The sequence below is a fragment of the Zingiber officinale genome, chromosome 4A, assembly GCF_018446385.1.
Source record: "Zingiber officinale cultivar Zhangliang chromosome 4A, Zo_v1.1, whole genome shotgun sequence".
Classification (NCBI taxonomy): Eukaryota; Viridiplantae; Streptophyta; class Magnoliopsida; order Zingiberales; family Zingiberaceae; genus Zingiber; species Zingiber officinale.
Genome location: NC_055992.1, coordinates 156,922,891 through 156,942,091, shown reverse-complemented (window position 1 = coordinate 156,942,091; position 19,201 = coordinate 156,922,891). Strand labels below are relative to the sequence as shown.

The 19,201-nt window shown below is 37.5% G+C and overlaps 1 protein-coding gene across 1 annotated transcript; it reads right to left on the bottom strand.

The window, feature by feature from the left end:
- Window positions 1–350: 350 nt before the first annotated feature.
- On the bottom strand, window positions 351–9,854 carry LOC121971841 (kinesin-like protein KIN-13B). Its single transcript, XM_042523306.1, has 12 exons — window positions 9,550–9,854; window positions 9,267–9,461; window positions 8,879–9,040; window positions 8,668–8,775; window positions 7,590–7,667; window positions 7,415–7,496; window positions 2,319–2,478; window positions 1,955–2,257; window positions 1,650–1,868; window positions 1,126–1,567; window positions 989–1,054; window positions 351–914 (listed from the first exon to the last, which is right to left on the bottom strand). Exons 1-12 carry the CDS (start codon window positions 9,703–9,705, stop codon window positions 735–737), a joined length of 2,151 nt encoding a protein of 716 aa, XP_042379240.1. The 5' UTR covers window positions 9,706–9,854; the 3' UTR covers window positions 351–734.
- Between the last annotated feature and the right edge of the window lie 9,347 nt (window positions 9,855–19,201).

The window sequence follows — 19,201 nt, the reverse complement described above, 5'->3', positions numbered from 1 at the left end:
AAACTCTCAGGCTGCAATTTGCTAAGTTCTTGCGCACTTGATGCACATGACAATACCTAAGAAAAATCATTTTCCAATCATGTCAAAATAAATGGGTCAAACTCAACCATATGAGACATTATTGGTTAACATGATTTAATTAATATTTGTGAGTTATAGTCTTAAAAAGATTGCATGTGCACTTATTATTATTGAGCATGGTGCTATGGAAGTTAATAAATAATTGTAGGACTTATCACTAAGAACATTGTGTGAAATCACGATACAAACGTGTGCGTCAAGCTATAATCCAGTGCAAAATTAGTCCACTATCTATGCATTTTAACATATGGCCCGAGGAACAACAATTCTGGATATATTTTAAGTAACATTTTAAAACTTTTAGAACCGTACATCAATAACTAGTGTTCAACCATCATCTCGAAAGAGACAAAAAAAAAAAAAAATATTAAATCCCATTGCTACCTCATAGCAATTTCGCGGGAGAAAATTAAAAGGAATAAACAAACGGAAACCAAAATGGTTTCACTTCAAATGCTAACAACAAAATTATATAGCCAAAGAAACCGATTTGCCCCAAACTTTTCAGGTCTCTTGACAATCTGCCTGCACTACTCTTTGATATCGAAGCAGCCAGGAAGAACTACCAGTCTTGACCCCGTACCATAGTCCATAGCTTATCTTGAAATTGTACCAGGCAACTGGTTCATCCAATGCCCTTCCTCAAATAAAGATCAAGGGGCAATAGATGAAACAAGCACATGTTTCTCAGTCAAATGCTTTTGAAAATTAGTCAGACGAGCCTGCAACTCGACGATTCCTGCAGCCTTCTGAGAGAGAATGGCATTCAATCTAGTTACATATTCATCCAGCTGGTTACCAGGTTGATATGCTTCATCCAAAAGTCTCATTTCCTGTTTATAAAGTAAAAATCAAGAAAGTTAAATGAACCAAATTTGAGTATTATATTCAGTTTAACAGATCTTACCTCTCTGACAATGTTCAGCGTTGCCTCCACTTGTCTTCGATGAGCCGTCACCAAATCCTCTTCTTCCTGTCAGTTATATCATGTAGAATCTTAAGTGTCTAGGGAAGAGATTTGCATTTTGTGCTGAATATGCTCACCTTCAAAAGATCAGCTAGTTCATCATCGGAATCAAAAGAGTCTTCATCAAAGACATCTTTCCGTTTCACCAGCGAATCAACCCTCCTCGCCTTCCCATTTGTCGGCAAAACAGCGTAAGCCTCTGCCTTTCCTTTCATCAGAGATGGTTTTTCTTGCTCAAGTACATCCTCAGAGTAATTAAACATCTCTGCGGTTGTAGAACTTCTACTGTTAACCTGAAAATGGTTTGCTTGTGAAGCTGTCAGTATGCCATCTTCTCTCGCACTGAAAAACGAGGATTCATTCTCAATTTGTTTGGACCATCCGCGTTTGTAATTCTCACTGGCATCGGCATTGTTTCCTTCAGTCTTGGAGAAAGATAAAGGAGCAGCAACTGACTCTCTTAGATTTGTTGTTGATGAAAGATCCTTTTTAGTGTTTCCTTTAGAGAGACTCTTCACCCTGCAAAAGAGTTGAAACCGCTTAGCACTAAAAGGAATCAGTGTATAATAGTTCCAAGTAACACAGTTACATAATCCATCACCTATCAGCATATCGCAGAGTATTCAAAGTGTGTTCACATGAGCCCGAATTTGGAGATATGCATGATATCATCACTGTGCGTGAGTCACCAACAAATGAATCCCTTAGCACTTCAGTTAGCTTACTCCCTCTGAAAGGAATATGAACCTGGTCATTGTCAAGGGCCCGAATGCATTCCTTCAATGCAAGCAAACTTTTGTTGATCTCTGCGCCTTCTATTCTGGATTAGAAAAAGACAAAAATCATTGCATTGGGAAAAAAAAATGACCATGTTTCTTTTGTAATTATATTTTACAAAATGGTTACCTTGTCTGCTTGTCATTATCAGTGGTATCTGCACCTCGCTCACTTCCAGCAAGGTCTATAAATGAGAGTTTGCCACAAATTCGAGCAGGCTTTGATTCATTACCATCTACTGATTTCTTAATGGCAAGTTGAAGTATGGCATGAGAACGGGATGATTCCTCATTTGCTCCAGTTGTGCCAGTACTCCTGGTTGCATTACCTTTTTCAATGAGGTCCTTTATGGTGTCAATACTTGACACCCTATACTCTTGCAAACCCACTATGCAAACCTTCTGCTTTCCATCCTCTCTCATGCAAAGCTTCCTATAATAAACATGTTAGCGTGAAGGGGAAAAACATTCTAAAATAGAAAATAAGATTAGACCTTCGGTCATTTAGCAAATCAAAGAGCTTTCCTCCATAAATCTCAAAGAAGCTGACGAACAACTGGAAACCTTGATTTCTATATGCATGATGCATTAGCCTCAGAATATCTTGTGATGCTTTAAGAGGTAGTGGGTGCATAGTGTATGTCTTTCCACTACCTGAGAAAAGGAAGATACAAAATTCAGCCAGTCAGCCACCCAAATCTAGAAGCAAAAGTTTTGATTATCATATTGCAATAATCACAGAAATAGAGAACAAGTGACACAATTAAGCAAATCAAATGGAAAAATGTACAAGCACAAATAGCAAATAGAAAATACAATGTATAGTAAGGGTTCCATAGAAACTATGGAGATTTAAAAAAAAAAAAAAATCAAATAACAGAAGGCCAAATTTTCAAAACTTGCACAAATTTAGCTTGGACGAATTTAAATGGAATCAATAAGAACAATATTGTGTGCATAAATCTCAGGTCATGGCAAATGCTAAAATTGTTTTAGGGCAAGTATTAAATGTTTGATTTAGGACACAGGATAAGAAAATAATTTCAATATCCACAATTTTATTTTTTTTTTAACTTGAAGTTTAGAATTAAGAAATAAAGAAATAAAAACATTTCAAACTACTATTTCGTTAACATTTCCAGTTCGTTCAGAAATGACTGGCTGTACAAGAGATGAATCCCAAGTATTTGAGGACAACTACATGGATCTTATTCCACCATTGAGCTCAATGTAAGGATATCTCAGTAGTGCAATGTAGTCTTCTTTCTAAAATCAGTTAAGATCGATGTGTTGGATTTAATCTTCTTCTAGTGGACTCACATGTGATTTGAGACATGCAGATTTATGCCATTAAGAATCCAAAGCCATTAAGTGATCTAACTTAAGTGAATTCGGGTTTTGGCTATTGGATGTGGATTTATTTGTGTAGAATTTATTACCTGCATCAATTATTAATGATGGATTGATAAAAAGATGCAGATCCTCAATATATTGATTTGGTCCCTGTTGGATTGAGAGGAGATCCTCTGGTCCGTTTTTACGGACCAGAGGATGGTCCCTTTGCATGCATTGGTGGAGATTGATGGTCCCCACCTATTTTACAAGTGGGGGCCATCAATCCCAACCAATGCATATAAAGGGACCATCCTCTGGTTCGCAATATGCAAACTAGAGAATCCGGCCCCTGTTGGATTACGTATACTAACATATTTTCTGCATTCCCCCCATTCACATAGAGATTTCAGCGCATCACCCTAAATCCTCTGGAACACTGTAGGATCTCGAGGACGACGCTCTACAACGATGACTATTCCGCCGCATTCAGGTTTCATCGTTGTTGTTTTAGTTCATTTAATTATGCCATGTTAATGATAAAACTAGATCTTTGTACTTAGGGTTGTTTTTCTTCTTTTGGTTTCTAGAATTCATGTGGTTAGAAGAAAACTCTAATTATAACACAATGCTGATAAGGATTTTGAATATTTTTTTAGGCAAATTTCAACCTTTTATGTGAATTTAGAAGTAACCGTAGCAGAAGTTTTCCTAATAAAATAGAGCTCAAAATAAATGAAGAAAATATGAAATGAAAATGAATATTATCTATCAAATGGTTGTACGTATATCAAGATAAGCCAAAATTTTAAAAATTATCAAACAGGAAAGTAATCATTCCATTATTGATATCTGATTAGTGTCAAACATCGAAAGAGGAAAGACATATCATCTGACTGTCACAACTAATGTACAAACATGCTAAAGATCAAAAAGAAAAAGTAATGGCTGAATGGACAATGCATGTTCGTGTACAATTGAATGGTCAAACTATTTTAGCTAGTAAGCGTCTACCTGCTACAGTAGTGGAGAACTTTTTTATAAATTGATGAAATGCAAATTGTAAAACATTTTAGGCATTAAAAAAACGTTAAGTTTCAAATTGTGCTCTATTCATGATCAAATTTTGGCTTCATTTAGAGAAAGCAGGGGCAGTCATGGCAGCGACAATAATGGATGATGAATAGGTGATGGCAATTGGACAACAAAGAAAAGTAAACCAACAGAAGGCAACAAGAGGCTAGCGTCAATGCTAGTGCAAAGGAGATGATCAACATCGATGGTACCACACGTAATGTCGAGGGAAAGGAAATTGGATGGAGTCAATGTTGCGAGGAGGCAATGGCGCAAGTAGGATGGCAGAGGTGCTTAGTTGCCCTTTAAGGGGTTGATGATGGTCCAATCAAGAGTGGTTGCTTAGCTGACGGTGGGTGTGGTAACACATGATGTTTGTCCATCAAAGTTGAAGAGGAGCAGCTCGAGTGGTTTGTGAAAAAGTAAGCTGATGATAGCAAAGGCAATGACATCAATAAGAAAGCAGTTGTTGCATGGGCAATGGAGATTTCTTTTGAAGCGATAGGAGTGCAGAAAGAAGCAGTGCATGAAGAAACGGAGGGAGAATGTGGATTAGGTTAGATCGCATTCAAAGGAGAAAACATGGGACAAATCATGGATGAGGGTGGCATTAAAACCTGAGGACAATGGAGAAGAGAGGGATTAACTAGTATCGAGATTGAATCACTAAATTTACGCTCTAATGCAAATTTACACAGAATCAATATTGAATCGTTGAACCGCCTAAAATTTTTGATGAAATTAATGAAGTGCAAGGGATACATATCTCCAAGAGAAAATAAAACTCACCTAGAGGAAACACTCTCTCAGTTGAAAAAAGAATTATCACCAAGAGAATTAAAAGAAAATTTTATTACTTCAAAAATTGTCAAAAATACATGAGATTCTACTCCCTTTTTAGAAATTGATAAAAGACTCATCCTTTATAAATAAAAATTAGTTCATCCCAATAAAAACTTTAATTGACTTTTTCTAAATCTATACAACATTTTAAAATTCTCTTGCTATTTTATAAGAAATATAACAAACCATAAAAATTTAGCAACTTAAACAATTTTAAACTTTTTACTTGCATTTTAAAAAGATTTAAAGTCTAACTGCATTAGATTGTGAAGGAAGAAAACATTTGTTCAAGTCATCACTAGCTCTTCAAGAGGCGCAAATACAGTTGGCAAACAAAACAAAGTTGATTTCTATAGGAAGAGAAGCTAGGAAGGGAAGATAGCCTTGCCTAAGAATGAAATTGCTTGTCCAGAAAAAGAAAAAGTTGTTAGTGGGAAGAAGCAAGCAAAGGTTGTTGTTAGATTGATCGCAAGGGAATTTGATGAAACAAATTCTCAAAGATTGACAGCTGATTGAACATAGATGATGAAAAGAGAAGTGGCAGGAATGGCCCTTGGATATGGATTGCGTAATGGGATGGGCTGATTGGTGGAATCAATCTTCGTCTTCTTGGTTTTACAACCTTGTCAGCCTATGGTCGTGTGGGATAATTTGAGGCGGATGGGATTAGAGAACCTCTCAATCTATGGGGTTTGATTTCTTTTTGTAAACTCAGTCATCTTCTTTATTGCATTATTCCAATCATTTAAATACAACTACTGACGTTCCTTCCCGACGAAGGAAGAAAACAAACACTAAATAAGAAAGGCTTATTCTTACTAAAAATAAAAGATAAATCCTATTGACAAGAACAGATACTGGACTAAATCCTGAAAATAAACTCGACTTAAATAAAAATCAATTATATAGCTAAATCAATTCTCTTGATATACACCCTTCTTTCTAAATATGTGGTGTGTGTCCTTAACACATTTCAATAAAAAGAATACCTGCGGAGATCCATCATCAAAAGGCTTAATGAGGAGACACTGAATACTGAATAGATCAAGTGTGAAGGAGTTCCATCTCAATTATCACTCTGCATGGTCACAAAATTCCTTGCAATTATGGGTCAGGGTAGCTTGTTTGAAGCTGCATCTGTCACTATGCTAAGATAGTCTCTAAGAGGGAATTGTAGTGACGAAGGAACCAATGTTGCATGGAGGCAGCAGAGGGTTCCTTTAAAAGAGGAGAGTTGCAAGCCGCACAAATGCAAAAGTCAAAGCAAAAGTCTTACAGTCAGCAAGAGATGAAATAGCAACCTAAACCAAATGATACGCAGTTCATGAGATGTGCATGTGAAAAAAATGGGGTGTCCCATGCATTCTACCAAGTCGCAGCACGCAGATGTTGAACTACAGAGATGAAGCCACCAGGTAAATTGATATCAATGGAGGGTATAGAGAGCAGAGCAAGAGGGCATTTCTGTTCATGAATTAGATATGGCATAAGCACGAGAGAGAGGCCAACAGAGCTTCATGGTGGGAAGAAGCCGAATACTGGAATCTCAAGAAGAAAGGGAAGGTGGATCCCCTCAATCTCACCAGGCTGGTGAAAAAAAACTTCCTGTTAGCGGTCATCTATTGTATCTTTTGTGGTTATCTATTGTGGCAAAAGACGATTCGCTCGCCCCAGCACATCTACGCCCCTGCCAACCCGTCCCTATGCCAACACGGAAAAAGTAAATCACGAATGACTATTAGCCATTAATGCAGCGGTCAAGGCATGGGAGAAGGCATGCTCGGACGTGCCAAGTTTCAACCCCATGACCTAAATGGTAACACCTCATGCCTCAACTATCGCACCGCCCCGAGGGGATGGAGAAGCAAAATTAAACCTAATACATCCAAAATAGGACTAAAACACGGAATACTAATAACCTAACAACATTAACACTAGCAACCAATATTTTCTAGTCATTGAAGTAGTAGTTGTTTTACACATATAACATCCAGCATTTATTGGTTTCCAAGAAACTCAAAGAAAGAATTTTCGTAAAAGAAATATTGAAAAAAAAAGGATAGAATACATGCTCATAACCCAATAAAGGTAAAGAAATAAAGAAGCTTGTTAATGTTAACTATATCAAGCTTAACTACTACTTTTTAGAGTGATAACTAATCATCATACATGAAGCTACTGCTACAGTTGAAAATCTGAAGCAAATCCTACAACAGTCCACTGAGTATATGTTATTCTTCACATAAATTTGCTTCATATAGTATTATATACACATTATAGCTGAAAATTGTAAACAATAAAGAAATTGACAGGAAACAATTATAGTAAAAAATGTATTTACCTGTTTGTCCATAGGCAAAACAAGTTGCCTTGGTACGATTAAAGATAGCAGGGACAATTGGTTCAACAGTCTCATGATATACCTACAGAATAAAATACACAAAAAGGGGTTGGCAAAGAAAACTTTATACTCGAGCAGTCAACTTTAAACTCGAGCAGTCTATTCTATCACTCACTTCTTCGTTTGAGACATTTTCATCCAGTACAGCATCAAACACAAACTCATGCTTCTCAAGATACTCCGTTAGGTCAACCTAAACCAATCAGAATAAATTAGAAGATGTTAAGCATGATACTGGAACAGTAAAGGATATCCAAATTCAAGTTTTCATTGTGCTGATAGTGTAGATATTTCATGAACTAACATGTTGATGGAGAAGAGCGGAGAGAAGACTCTCACTATAGGCAATTAATAAAACTTGATTAAGATTAATACTGGATAATGCGCAAACCAATAGTACACTTGCTTGAAATGAATACTTTCACAATTTTGTGATTGAGACTCTCTTAAAAATACCCACCTTTTAACCACGAAGACTACCAACTTGCAAACACAAATCTCAGTGAGACAACAAATCTCAAAGTGCACAATAAGATAGCTGACTATTTATCCCTCAAAGTGAGTATGCTTTAGAACTTAATGGTGAGCTTGTCTCAATATTTTCCTGCATAAACTGTCATAAAAGATAGAAAAGGAAAATGGAATCAAACTTAAAACGCATTACCATTTCTCATCTAGTTCTCAAATTTGGTAACATTTTCTCAAATTCTGCTATATATTTTATGATATTTTTACAAGTTCTGGAGGCTGAGTAAACTTACCGATACATAAGGTAGGATCAGAAATATATGAATTTCTATCCCTTCTCTTCCCACAGAATACTTTGTCTTCTCCTTCATCTCATCATTTATCTTTTTCTGTCACTCTTCTTTTATTTTCCTCATCTTTTCTACTCAAGAGGATTTTGTAGATGGAAAACGGGTATAACTATATATTAATAAACTCAAAAAAGAATTTATTACCAACAAGTGATTTTTGGAAGTATCAACCATTATGTTCCATTTGAGTGCAAGAAGACAAGTATTTGGATAGGCTATAAATCATCAACTAATTATGATATATGTTTAGTATTACATTTGGAATTGCTAGAATAACTCTGCAGCAAGCATATAAAACATGTAGAGATTTTTGAATGGATATATATATGATGAAACTACTCTCTAAAACAAGCAACAAATTCTCTTGAATATTACCTTGAATTTTGTCTCATGAACGGTAAGCGAGTTGCAACCTGGTTCTATAGTGATGATATCATCCTCCTTTTTTGCTATTTCCTTTTTGTTAAGTGGTCTTTTTCTTACCTTCGTTGAGATTATAAGCAAAGAAAAAAATGATGTAAAAGCTAGTCTAAAATGAGGTGCTTAAAAAAAAGTGTCTAAAATGTTAAAAAGAAGAAAGGCATACCACCACTTTGATTTTGGCAACCGAACTTGTTTTTTCTTTCTCAGATGGTGGTACTATATTGCGGCTCAAAGGTCTGTTACTGGAAAAGCTAGCCTCAATGTCATCCAAGTTTCTATCATGGCCATAACCAAGTGGTAATGCACCAAATCCCGCACCTGTCATCTGCCCACAACACAACAATTTAACTGCGTACACAATAAAAATTTGAATGAAGACAGCCAATTTGACGAGATAAATTATATTGGGCAAATTTAGCTGTACAACTACGGATATCCTAGTCATAGCTCAAAGAAAGTTATCCCGCTAAGTAACGATCCAACACGAAAATGAGATCTCTAGTTGCTGAAGTAAGACAATATGGAAAAGCAGAGACGAGAGAAAGGATTACTTCTGGGAGAAGTTCAGTGTCGAAGGAATGGATATCTAAGATCCCCGGACTGAGATCATTTGGGAACACTTCCTCCCCGTTTTTCCTCTGGCTCGAGGGTCGCGAAGATATCGGCGGCGTCAACGGCTCCGCCGATGATAAGAACTCCCCGCTCATCCCCCTTTGCATGTTCCTCAACATCCTCGAATATTCCACCTGAACCACCGAGAAAGATTCAAACCTTGGAAAAAGAAAACGATACCCATCCCGACCAGATCGAAGTGGGCCGGCTGGATCCAATTACCTGCTGAGAAGCAGGCAGTCCCCCGAGCTGCAGCCACTTGCTGGCGCCGCCCCCTCCTGCTTCAGGGAAAATTTGGTCGGACGAGTACTGCCGCTGGTGGAGCTGTCCGCCGGTTCGCTGCTGCATCTGCCTCCCGCCGACAACGGCACCGTTCATCCTACCTCCGATGAGAGAGATCGGACCTTCTCTTCCTCGGCCGCAGCTCTCCCTCCGCGAATCGCCGCGAGATTTGCGCCGTCTACGGTCTACCGAGAGGAGCGGCGAGAGAAAGAGAGAGGAACAAGCAAGGAGCGCAAGCAAATGACCTGAGCCAAGCAAAAGCAAGAGTTAAAAGAGAATGGTGAGGGTACTGGCGAGAAATAACTCTACCAACCTAGCACCTCCACTCCCACGATTACCACCCATACTATTGGAGGAACCTAAGTGAGTCCGGTATGTTCGCAGAGGCTGGAAAAAGCGCGTAGCCTAAGGGAGTCAAGGCGGAGGCCTCGAATTAAGTAATGTTAGTTGGTGGTGGAATGTGATCGAATTCAAAAACTTTCGAAATCGGTGGCCGGTCCGGGTGAAGGGGCGGACCCGGTCCAAATAGGATGACGGGAGACAGATGGCCCATCGAGGTCGAGCGGGTGCCGTTGGATATGCAACACGTGTCCGGGAGCGATGTGGTTGCCAGGCTTATGAGAGACTTCATGCATTTTGAAAATTATTTATTGTTGGGTGAAAATTATTATTTCATTAATAATTTTATTATTTTATATATAGTTAGGAAATTACAATAAAATATCTTAATAATATTAGGTGGTGGTGGGTTAAATGACTAAAATAGTTATGGATATATGTTTGATAGTAAGATGAAATAAGAATGGCAATGAAAATGAAATTGACTTAGTTATATGAGTTTAGTAGATTTTCATAAATTTAAAAATCATTTTCAAATTATAATTTCTAAACTCATAATTTAAATACTATCTTTTATTATCATTTCATTCCCTCATTTCCAAATCCACCGACTAAACACCCCCTTAGGACATCTCCAATGCAAGCTTTGAGAGGTTTGTAAAATCAAAAAACCTTAATAAAAAAGCTTGAATTATTGTAAAAATGAGGTTTGAGGTTTGTAGTTTAAGAGCGATATTGAAAACTCAAACTTGCTTTTCTCTCTTGAAGATAGAGTTCGTAATTAATAATAAAATAGTGTTGCATTATGATTTGTAATATAGAGAGTTTATGATTTGTAATATAGGGCCCACAGAAAAGTATTAGAGGACGTTTTTTTACTATAGAGAGAATACTAAGTTTTTTATTTTTGATTTGGCATTGAAATTGCATATTGGGGGCTATAAAAAACCTTATTTAGAAGTATAACTATTAGATATACTCTTCGGCTATTTAGTAGGATGTAATCTACTTTCGTAATATAATCAAGATTACATTACAATATTGATTACAATTTTAAAGCTGTAATGTAATGTAATCTGAATTATAAAAGGTAATAAAGTTTTATAATTTGGATTACAAGGTCAACACTATGTAATATGATTACATCACAAAGTCACCATTTAACTAAAATTTAAATATCAATATATCCCTAGTCCATTTTTTGCGTCAACCGGTCATCGACATTGTTTTCGCTATCGGCCATCAGGCGCTGCCTCAGGGCATCACTACCTCCGAGCATTGGCCGCAGCTCGCTGCCATCGGCCCCTGCCTTTGACCACCTTTGGGGACCGTTGGCCATCGCCTCTGGGCCGCCACCTCCAGGCACCACAGGTCACCGATGTCACTGCCAACACCGTCGCCGGCTGCCACCACCTCCGGGCATCGTTGCCCACTGTTGTCGACCACCACCTTTGGCTCAGGTAGAGGTGCAGCGGCTGTCACCATCAGTCGTCTCCTTCGGCAAAGGTCGCAGAATATTTTTATTATTTTATAATACTACGAATTATATTCCTTATAAAAATATTAAATACCAAGCAAAAAAATATAATCACTCTTTAAATCAAATATTATATACATTACATTACCAAACATCGTAATATAATCAAGATTACATTACATTACATTACATTATATTATAAATTAGATTTATTATAAGCTAGAGTATATTACGCCTAATCAAACACAACCTTAGTGTTTCAGTGATAATTGGATTGATTATGATGCTAAATGTTAAACACCATCGTATTCATAGCTTGATAAGCGCTTAGGCCAAGATGTTGGAAAATTCAATATCCTTCTATACTAGGAAGTTAGATATATATACACACACGCTCCTAGGTGACTCACAAATATGTATAGGTACCCGGGGTGTACCCTCGAGCACTCCGATTCAATTTTGATGGTGCGTTACCCACCTCCAATGCACGTCTGCATGCATGCTTGAGGGTAATTGCCCATGTGGCAGTGTGTGCAGCACACACTGCCACATGGCAAGCTACCCTTAAGTCTGCACTTGGGTATGTGGCATATCAATCTTGTGTGTATATGATTTTGTTATGCTGCTTAACTCTCCGTGCATGATTAAGTGTGCAGGACGTCCGAAAGTGATTTAGTCGTCCGAAGATACATTATTTCTTGACGTTCAGATCACTTCTAGGAGTTCCACACACAGATAGATATATATATATATATATATATATATATATATATATATATATATATATATATATATATTCCGACTCTTTGTGCACTTAGTCACGCACGGGAATCACACATGAGGAGTCGAGCAGTATAATAGATAGATATACGTTAATAAAAAAATGATAAATCAGATAATACCGAATCTAGGCAACCAGTTTAGCCCCATGAAAATGTATAGATATGCGTTAACATTTTGAGTATAAGTCACTCCCTAATTAACGATCACTTTGAGTAATGTATACATTGTAAAAAATAATAATTGAGTTATGTTCCCAAATTAGGTGTTTCTTTAACATAACATATTTAGGTCATCCCATGTAAATTCTTATTGTTGCTAGAGACCTAGTGAATTATACAAGACACTCTCTTACTTGTAGACACTTGTAGAAGCAATTACACTCGCAAGATGAAATATAAGTAGTAAAATCTTATTTTTCACCCTATATATCGTTGATGCAATTAGGCCTCAAGCAATTTAGCATGACCTTTAAATTTTGATATTTGGGCATATGATTTAAGTTATATATTTATCATATAATTTAATATGCGTGTTTGACTATGCAAGAACTTGAAGGAATATACACGGAGCTCGAAGAACTTATGACTTTACGTGACCAAGATGATACACTCAATGGCTTGGATGTATGAGACATCTAATGGATTGTGTGATGAAAAATAATGAAGTGGTGATTGGAGTAGTTTTACCTAATGACTTGGTGTGACTAAAAAAAATGATAATTTTAATTAGTCTCATTGATTATTCCTAGGGTGATCGGTTCAGTCTCACGGAAGTTTTCCATCGGCCATTAAGATAAATCGAGAAGCACACGCGGTGGTCAATCCAGAAGTCCAATATCCTTTGATTACGCTCCCCCCTCATTTGGAGAAAAATTTTTTTGTAAATACGCCGTAGCTGAGGTTTGAATCACGGGCGTCTGGGTGACAACCTAAATATTCGGGCGTCTGGGTGACAACCTAAATATTCTATCACAGCACCATGGTCCCGGGAACATGACTTGGTGTAACTAAATTGAAGGCTTAATGGCTCGAGATCTGAATAGATTAAACAAGGTTACATGAGCCAACCAATGAACGGTAAGACGTGAAACATTCAAGAGCAACGACGATTATAGCTAATTAATGGAGGTGAATTACATAGGTAAAGACATAAAAGATAACATATGAATAAGATGACGTAGGACCAATTCAATATGATCTCTTTAAAATATTTTAAAGGATCATAATTTCTGACTTGGAACTTAAAATCAAGTTTTATCATTAAAATTTAAAAATATATATTTATTAAGGAAAATTCGTAACTACCAAGTTTTGAGCCAAAAAAAAATATTTAGGCCCTCATCACAACCTCCGAAGATCTTTTTACTATTTTTAGTAATTTTTATTTTTGTAGTATTTAAGGTAATTTTGATTTTTCTAGTATTTATACGTTATAATTTATCTATATCAACGTCCTATTTTATTAATTTTCTAAAAGACCTTTTTTTATCTTGCTTTATAAGATAAGAATTGAGGTCCATATATTGAGATTTCTTTTCTTTCTTTGTCTTAGGGTTTAGAGTCTATATAAATACATGTTTAATTATATAAGGATTCATTCCATAATTATTAACAAAATTTTCTTTTAGCATATAGCGAGTTTTCACTCTATTTTCTTCGGATTTTCTTCTTGTCTTCTCCTCAATTCTCCCTTCTCATCTGTTTATAGGATAATCACTATCTTATTTGATGTCATAAGTCAAGGGCTTGTGCGCATCTTAGGGTTGCAGTCACATGATGCAAGATGGTCAAGGAGCAAAGCCGAGCTGCAAATGGTAAGACTTTGGCATAAACTATGTGTGTTGTGCGTTTAGTGATATATATGCATAGAGTGAGGATAGAACTCATTATAGACAGACTCATAGTTAAGCTCCTAACCAACTGATAGAATATCTATCAATTAGTGGAACATGAAAATCCAAACCCACAAAGATTCAAAGTTTGGGATTTGACCAATAGTGTGCAATCCAACCAATTGCTCCGTTAGCCAACTAATCAATTGATTAAATCCAAGGAGGTAACGAATAACAAGTTCTATTTAGGTGATTAATCGAGTGAACATTCGAGTACATCGGTCAATTGGTGATAAGTTGCCAAGCAACTAATGTTGGGATGGAAAAAAAGAGTTGATGATCGCTTTAGGCAAAGCAATGAATTTAATCAGGCTTGACAAAACCTACTTAGAAATCTTAGGCTGCGTTTGGTACGCGCGTTTTCCATTTTCATTTTCTGGAAAATACGTGTTTTCTAGAAAATAGAAAACGACTTTTTGTCATTTTCTGTTTTTCTAGAAAACGCTAGCTATTTTTTTTAGAAAACAAGCACAAAAAACACAAACCAAATACCATTTTTCAAAAAACGTATGTTTTCCAGAAAATGAAAATGAAAAACACGCGTACCAAACACACCCTTATATTCCTTAAATCTTTCTCTCACTTATTAGCAACTTGATTTCAACTTGCAACTTGAAATTAAAACTTCTTCTTCCTTCTAGCAATATATGCAATTTCTTTGTTTCTTACCAATTGTAGAAGTTGTTTCGCTACAAGGAGAACACCAATTAGCAACCAAAAATTTTAGTTGTAATTATTTTGATCGCCAACGTCATTTAGCGATGAAATTTAATTTCTGTCGCTAAAATATAGTGACTAAAGTTTAACTCCGCCGCTAATATTAGCGATGGAAATAAAAGTTTGTCGTTAAGATTAGCAATGGAAATAAATATTTTATCGCTGATTTATTATAATTTAGCGACCGAATTAAATTCCATTGCTAATTTCTGATAAAATTTTGACTAAACCTCCCCTATTTGAGAGATTTCACTCTATTTACATTCAGCAATATATTTATATTCAACAACTAATACATTCACATTCACATTCAACAACAACAATGATATACTTCACGATGGAGTCTTTAGGACTCCAATCACTAGTGGGCGTGACCTGAGGATAGTTGCATAGTCAAAGTCTCCACGGACGTGAAGATTGAGCCCTCGCGTACTCCAAGGATAATAGATTGGGAACAACTCTATTGGGTATATCTCCGTTACCATTGAGCCCCCCACGCACTACAAAAATAATAGATTGGAAACAACCCCTCGAGTACATCCCCATTACAAGGTCTTCACAGACTCTGGGAGTAATAGATCAGGAATAACCCCGTCATGACCAAGTCCCCACAAATTCTAAAAGTAAGAAATTGGGGGAGGGGGGACCATTGGGTACATCTCTGTCATGGCTAAGACCCCTCTTAGCTCTACCCTCCATGTCTTACCGATGGCATAGGCATGTCTCCGCTAGAGGGCATCCATAGCATTGTTCCCAGGTCAGCGAGGATATCCCTCATACGGGTGTCTCCCCTAGGCTTCGCCCCTCCAATTGCCCTCTTCTATCACCTCCAATGCTGCCATACTAACCAGTGGCCCATTAGGAGACTCCGTTGGGCGAACTACCAAAACAATCCAAAAGGGCATTTTCCCTATGCAACTTGGTCACTTTGATCGCGTTGTGCCTTTTGACATTCCTCAAAGAAACAACAGCCAACTGAACCAAAGGGCAAACTAGGGAAGGTCGGAAGAGACATGCCTCTAGGTGATGCTTGAGCATTGGTCCCTCATTATTAGCAACAGAGCACCTTGGGGTATGTCAAGGTGTGTTTTTGACGCTAGGGTATGACCCCTTGACGCTAAGATGGCCTCTGACCCATGCTATAGAAAGCTGAAAGGACAAAGGAAAGGGGTGTACAGGAGATTGGTGTAGACTTTCTTTTCTATAAAGAGCAACTAACGATTTACATAAGGGATCAACTTCACAAAAATCTCCTTCTACCTCCTCTAGTACCTCTCTCTTTCTTCTCAAAACGGGTGAGTTTCAGAACTTTTTCCAAAGAAGCCTTTCATGTATACGTTCAAGCCCTCTCCTTCAGGGAGGCACTTTTGCTACTCAACCTGTTGCTAACTTAGGTATCGGAGGGGCAAAATTGGCGGTGTTCGCCACCGCTCATCGGAGTTGAATTTGTTGCTCAAGCTTGTGGATTGGAAACATACTTGTTCGCAAATGAACGTAGCAGAGCATCTAAGAGTTGGCAGAAGAACAATGCAGGGATTAAAGAAGGAAGGCTCTACTAGTGTGAACCTTTATTGGAGTGTTGCGACAGAAGAGGAGGTTTGAGGTAGTAAAGAGTGGAGATTCTGACTACATCAAACAACATTCACATTCAACAACAACAACAATTACATTCACCAACGATACATTCAATATCAACAATATTCACATTCAACGATACAACATTCATGTTTAACAAAAAAGTAAACCACATTCAACAAAGCAAAATTGTCGATACACTATCAAATCCATTACAAACCACACTAACAACAAAGCAACATTTAAACTGCATGATTCAAAATATCATACATGATTCAAAAATAATATAATTTAAATTCATTACATTCCAACTCAAATCTCAAAAACTAATAATCCATCATTTCATCCTGCAGTAAGTATAATATGATATGTTATTAAAAGAAGTATACACATGATTCAAACTATACTACTTTTTCTCTTTTGAAATAATGCTACTCATATACGAATTTAAATATACCTTAATAAGAGAATATAGTATCTATTAGGACTGAAGAAATTTAAATATTTTTGTAATAGTATGATATTGTTCACTTTGAGCTTAAGTTCTTATGATTTTATTTTCAAACTTTACCCAAAAGTTCTCATGCCAATGAAAATATCTTTTCCTAATAAGCTCATGATCTTTTTCATGTATTTTCAGTGCGAGATTTTATTTGCAACCTTACAACTTTGGTCCAACTGACTTACTAGGTCTTCTTGCCCCTCAGTTCACCTGACTTACTAGGACTTCTTTGTCACTTAGTCCAACTAACCTACTAGATCTTCCTTGCCTAGCCACAACTAGGGTTTCTCTATTTGGCTATCCAACAGAACTTCCTGCCTGGTGTCTGGTCCTCTTGATCCAGACATAGGAGTCATCATTTCCTTTGTTCGAGGTCAATATTCTACTCACATGGCTCGATTAGACCATAACTCTTGTGCATAGTTGATGGTTAGGCCTTTTTGCAGTCTGACTCTAATACCAATTGTTACAACCTAAGAAATTTAGATATTTCTATAATAATATAATATTATCCACTTTGGGCCTAAGCCCTATTGATTTTATTTTGGGGCTTTACCCAAAAGATCTCATTCCAATAGAGATATTTTTCCCTTATAAGCTTATAATCTTTGCCATATATTTTTAATATGGAACTTTGTTTGCAACCTTATAACTCTAATAATATCAAATCCAATTCTTCAAGTACTGACCTTTTGTCTATATTCGGGTATTTAGGAGGCATAAGAATATAAGTGTTATGTTGATTGAAGCCTAAGGTCCTCAGAAGGAAATCTAGAATCAATGGAAGGATGAGTTGAAAGTGTAACGACCCAACTCCTGGGTACTAGGCTGTGAGCCAGATCGCTACATTAACTATTGAAACTACTGTGCGAAAAACTGAGCAAATATGAAATTTGCTAAGCTAATTACTGTAAAGTCTTAACCTGACATTCTAAGAGTACCTGAGTGTTGTACACATGCTAGGAGAGACAATCTATGCCTCTTGGATGTCCTGCTAGCTGTAATCAGACATTTCAACCGATCCGTGAGTCGATTGAGGCGTCGGAACGATTCACAGATCGTTCCAGCTGATACTGGCACGGTGGCACCTTCTGGATCGGTCGGTGGACCGATCCAATGGCTTACTGATGCGGCTGGATCGGCCTACCGACCGATCCAGAACACCGATCGATCGGGAGACCGATCGGTGAGCCTCCGTGCTTGCTGCGTTACATGCGCGGTGGATCGGCCTACGATCGATCCAGAGTACCGATCGGTCGAGACCGATCAAGATACTTTCTATGCTTGCGCCTCGGATCGGTCCGACCGATCCATAATCCTACCAACTCTGGGTCAGGTCGGGTGGCCGACCGATCCAGAACCTACAAATCTCCTCCGAGGCTATCTGATCGAACTAGATCGGTCGATCCAGGTCGATACTGGCACGGTAGAAGTCTCTGGATCGGTCGGTGGACCGATCCAGATGTGGCCTGATCGGTCCACAGACTCTGATTTCACTCGAGAGTTCTGATTTCAGCACTTTGGCGTGCCAAAACATTACACAACAGTTCTAAAACAATGGAAATACATTCCAGCATGTAAGTACTAATATTCTAAACATGATGACTAAACAAGATATAGTTTACTAAGCTGTAACAAGACTAATTCATAAAACTAGACATGTTAAGTACTAAAACTGAAATAAAAGCGTGTAGATCCCAAGGATCTTTATTCCAGACCCCTTGCACACACACATCATCGTAGCATCGCCCTCCAGCCTCCGCTAGTCCACTTTTCTTTTACCTGTATCTGCAGTATAAGAAAAGTAGTACCTGTAAGCTTAAAGCTTAGTAAGAAGCCATCTACCTCACTAAATCATGCATACGATGCGAATATGATTTTAAATTATGTTGTTTGAAAAACATACTGAACATGCAAGCATGGCATGGCATATCAAACCAAGCATAAACTGGAACTGAAACATGGCATAAACTGAGCATGAAACTGAAATGAAACAACATGCTGAGCTAAGCTATCTGAACTGAAGCTGCAATCAAACTCAACTAGCATCACTGTTTTGAGTTTTGAAAACTAATACATAATAAGTGAAAATAATAAACATGCTGTTGGGGCCCTGACAACTGTACTTACTGTGCGCGCATCCCTACGAGACCCGGGATTGCAAGTTCCGAATCCAGCAGGGTTACTAGGTTATCTGAACCTAGGGACGACTGTGGGAGTCCAGCCCATGGATATCTGATCCAAGTACAGTGCCAACTGAATAAAAGTAAAATACTGAATACTACTTTGCTGTTCTAGGTTATCTGAA

Bases quoted from the DNA above. Each gene is read 5' to 3' on its own strand.
- LOC121971841 (XM_042523306.1), bottom strand. From the start codon at position 9,705: ATGAACGGTGCCGTTGTCGGCGGGAGGCAGATGCAGCAGCGAACCGGC. The intron at 2,479-7,414 runs GTAAATACATTT...TCCTTTTCTCAG, and splicing joins TTTTGCCTATGGACAAACAG to GTAGTGGAAAGACATACACT. The intron at 2,258-2,318 runs GTCTAATCTTAT...TGTTTATTATAG, and splicing joins GATTTGCTAAATGACCGAAG to GAAGCTTTGCATGAGAGAGG.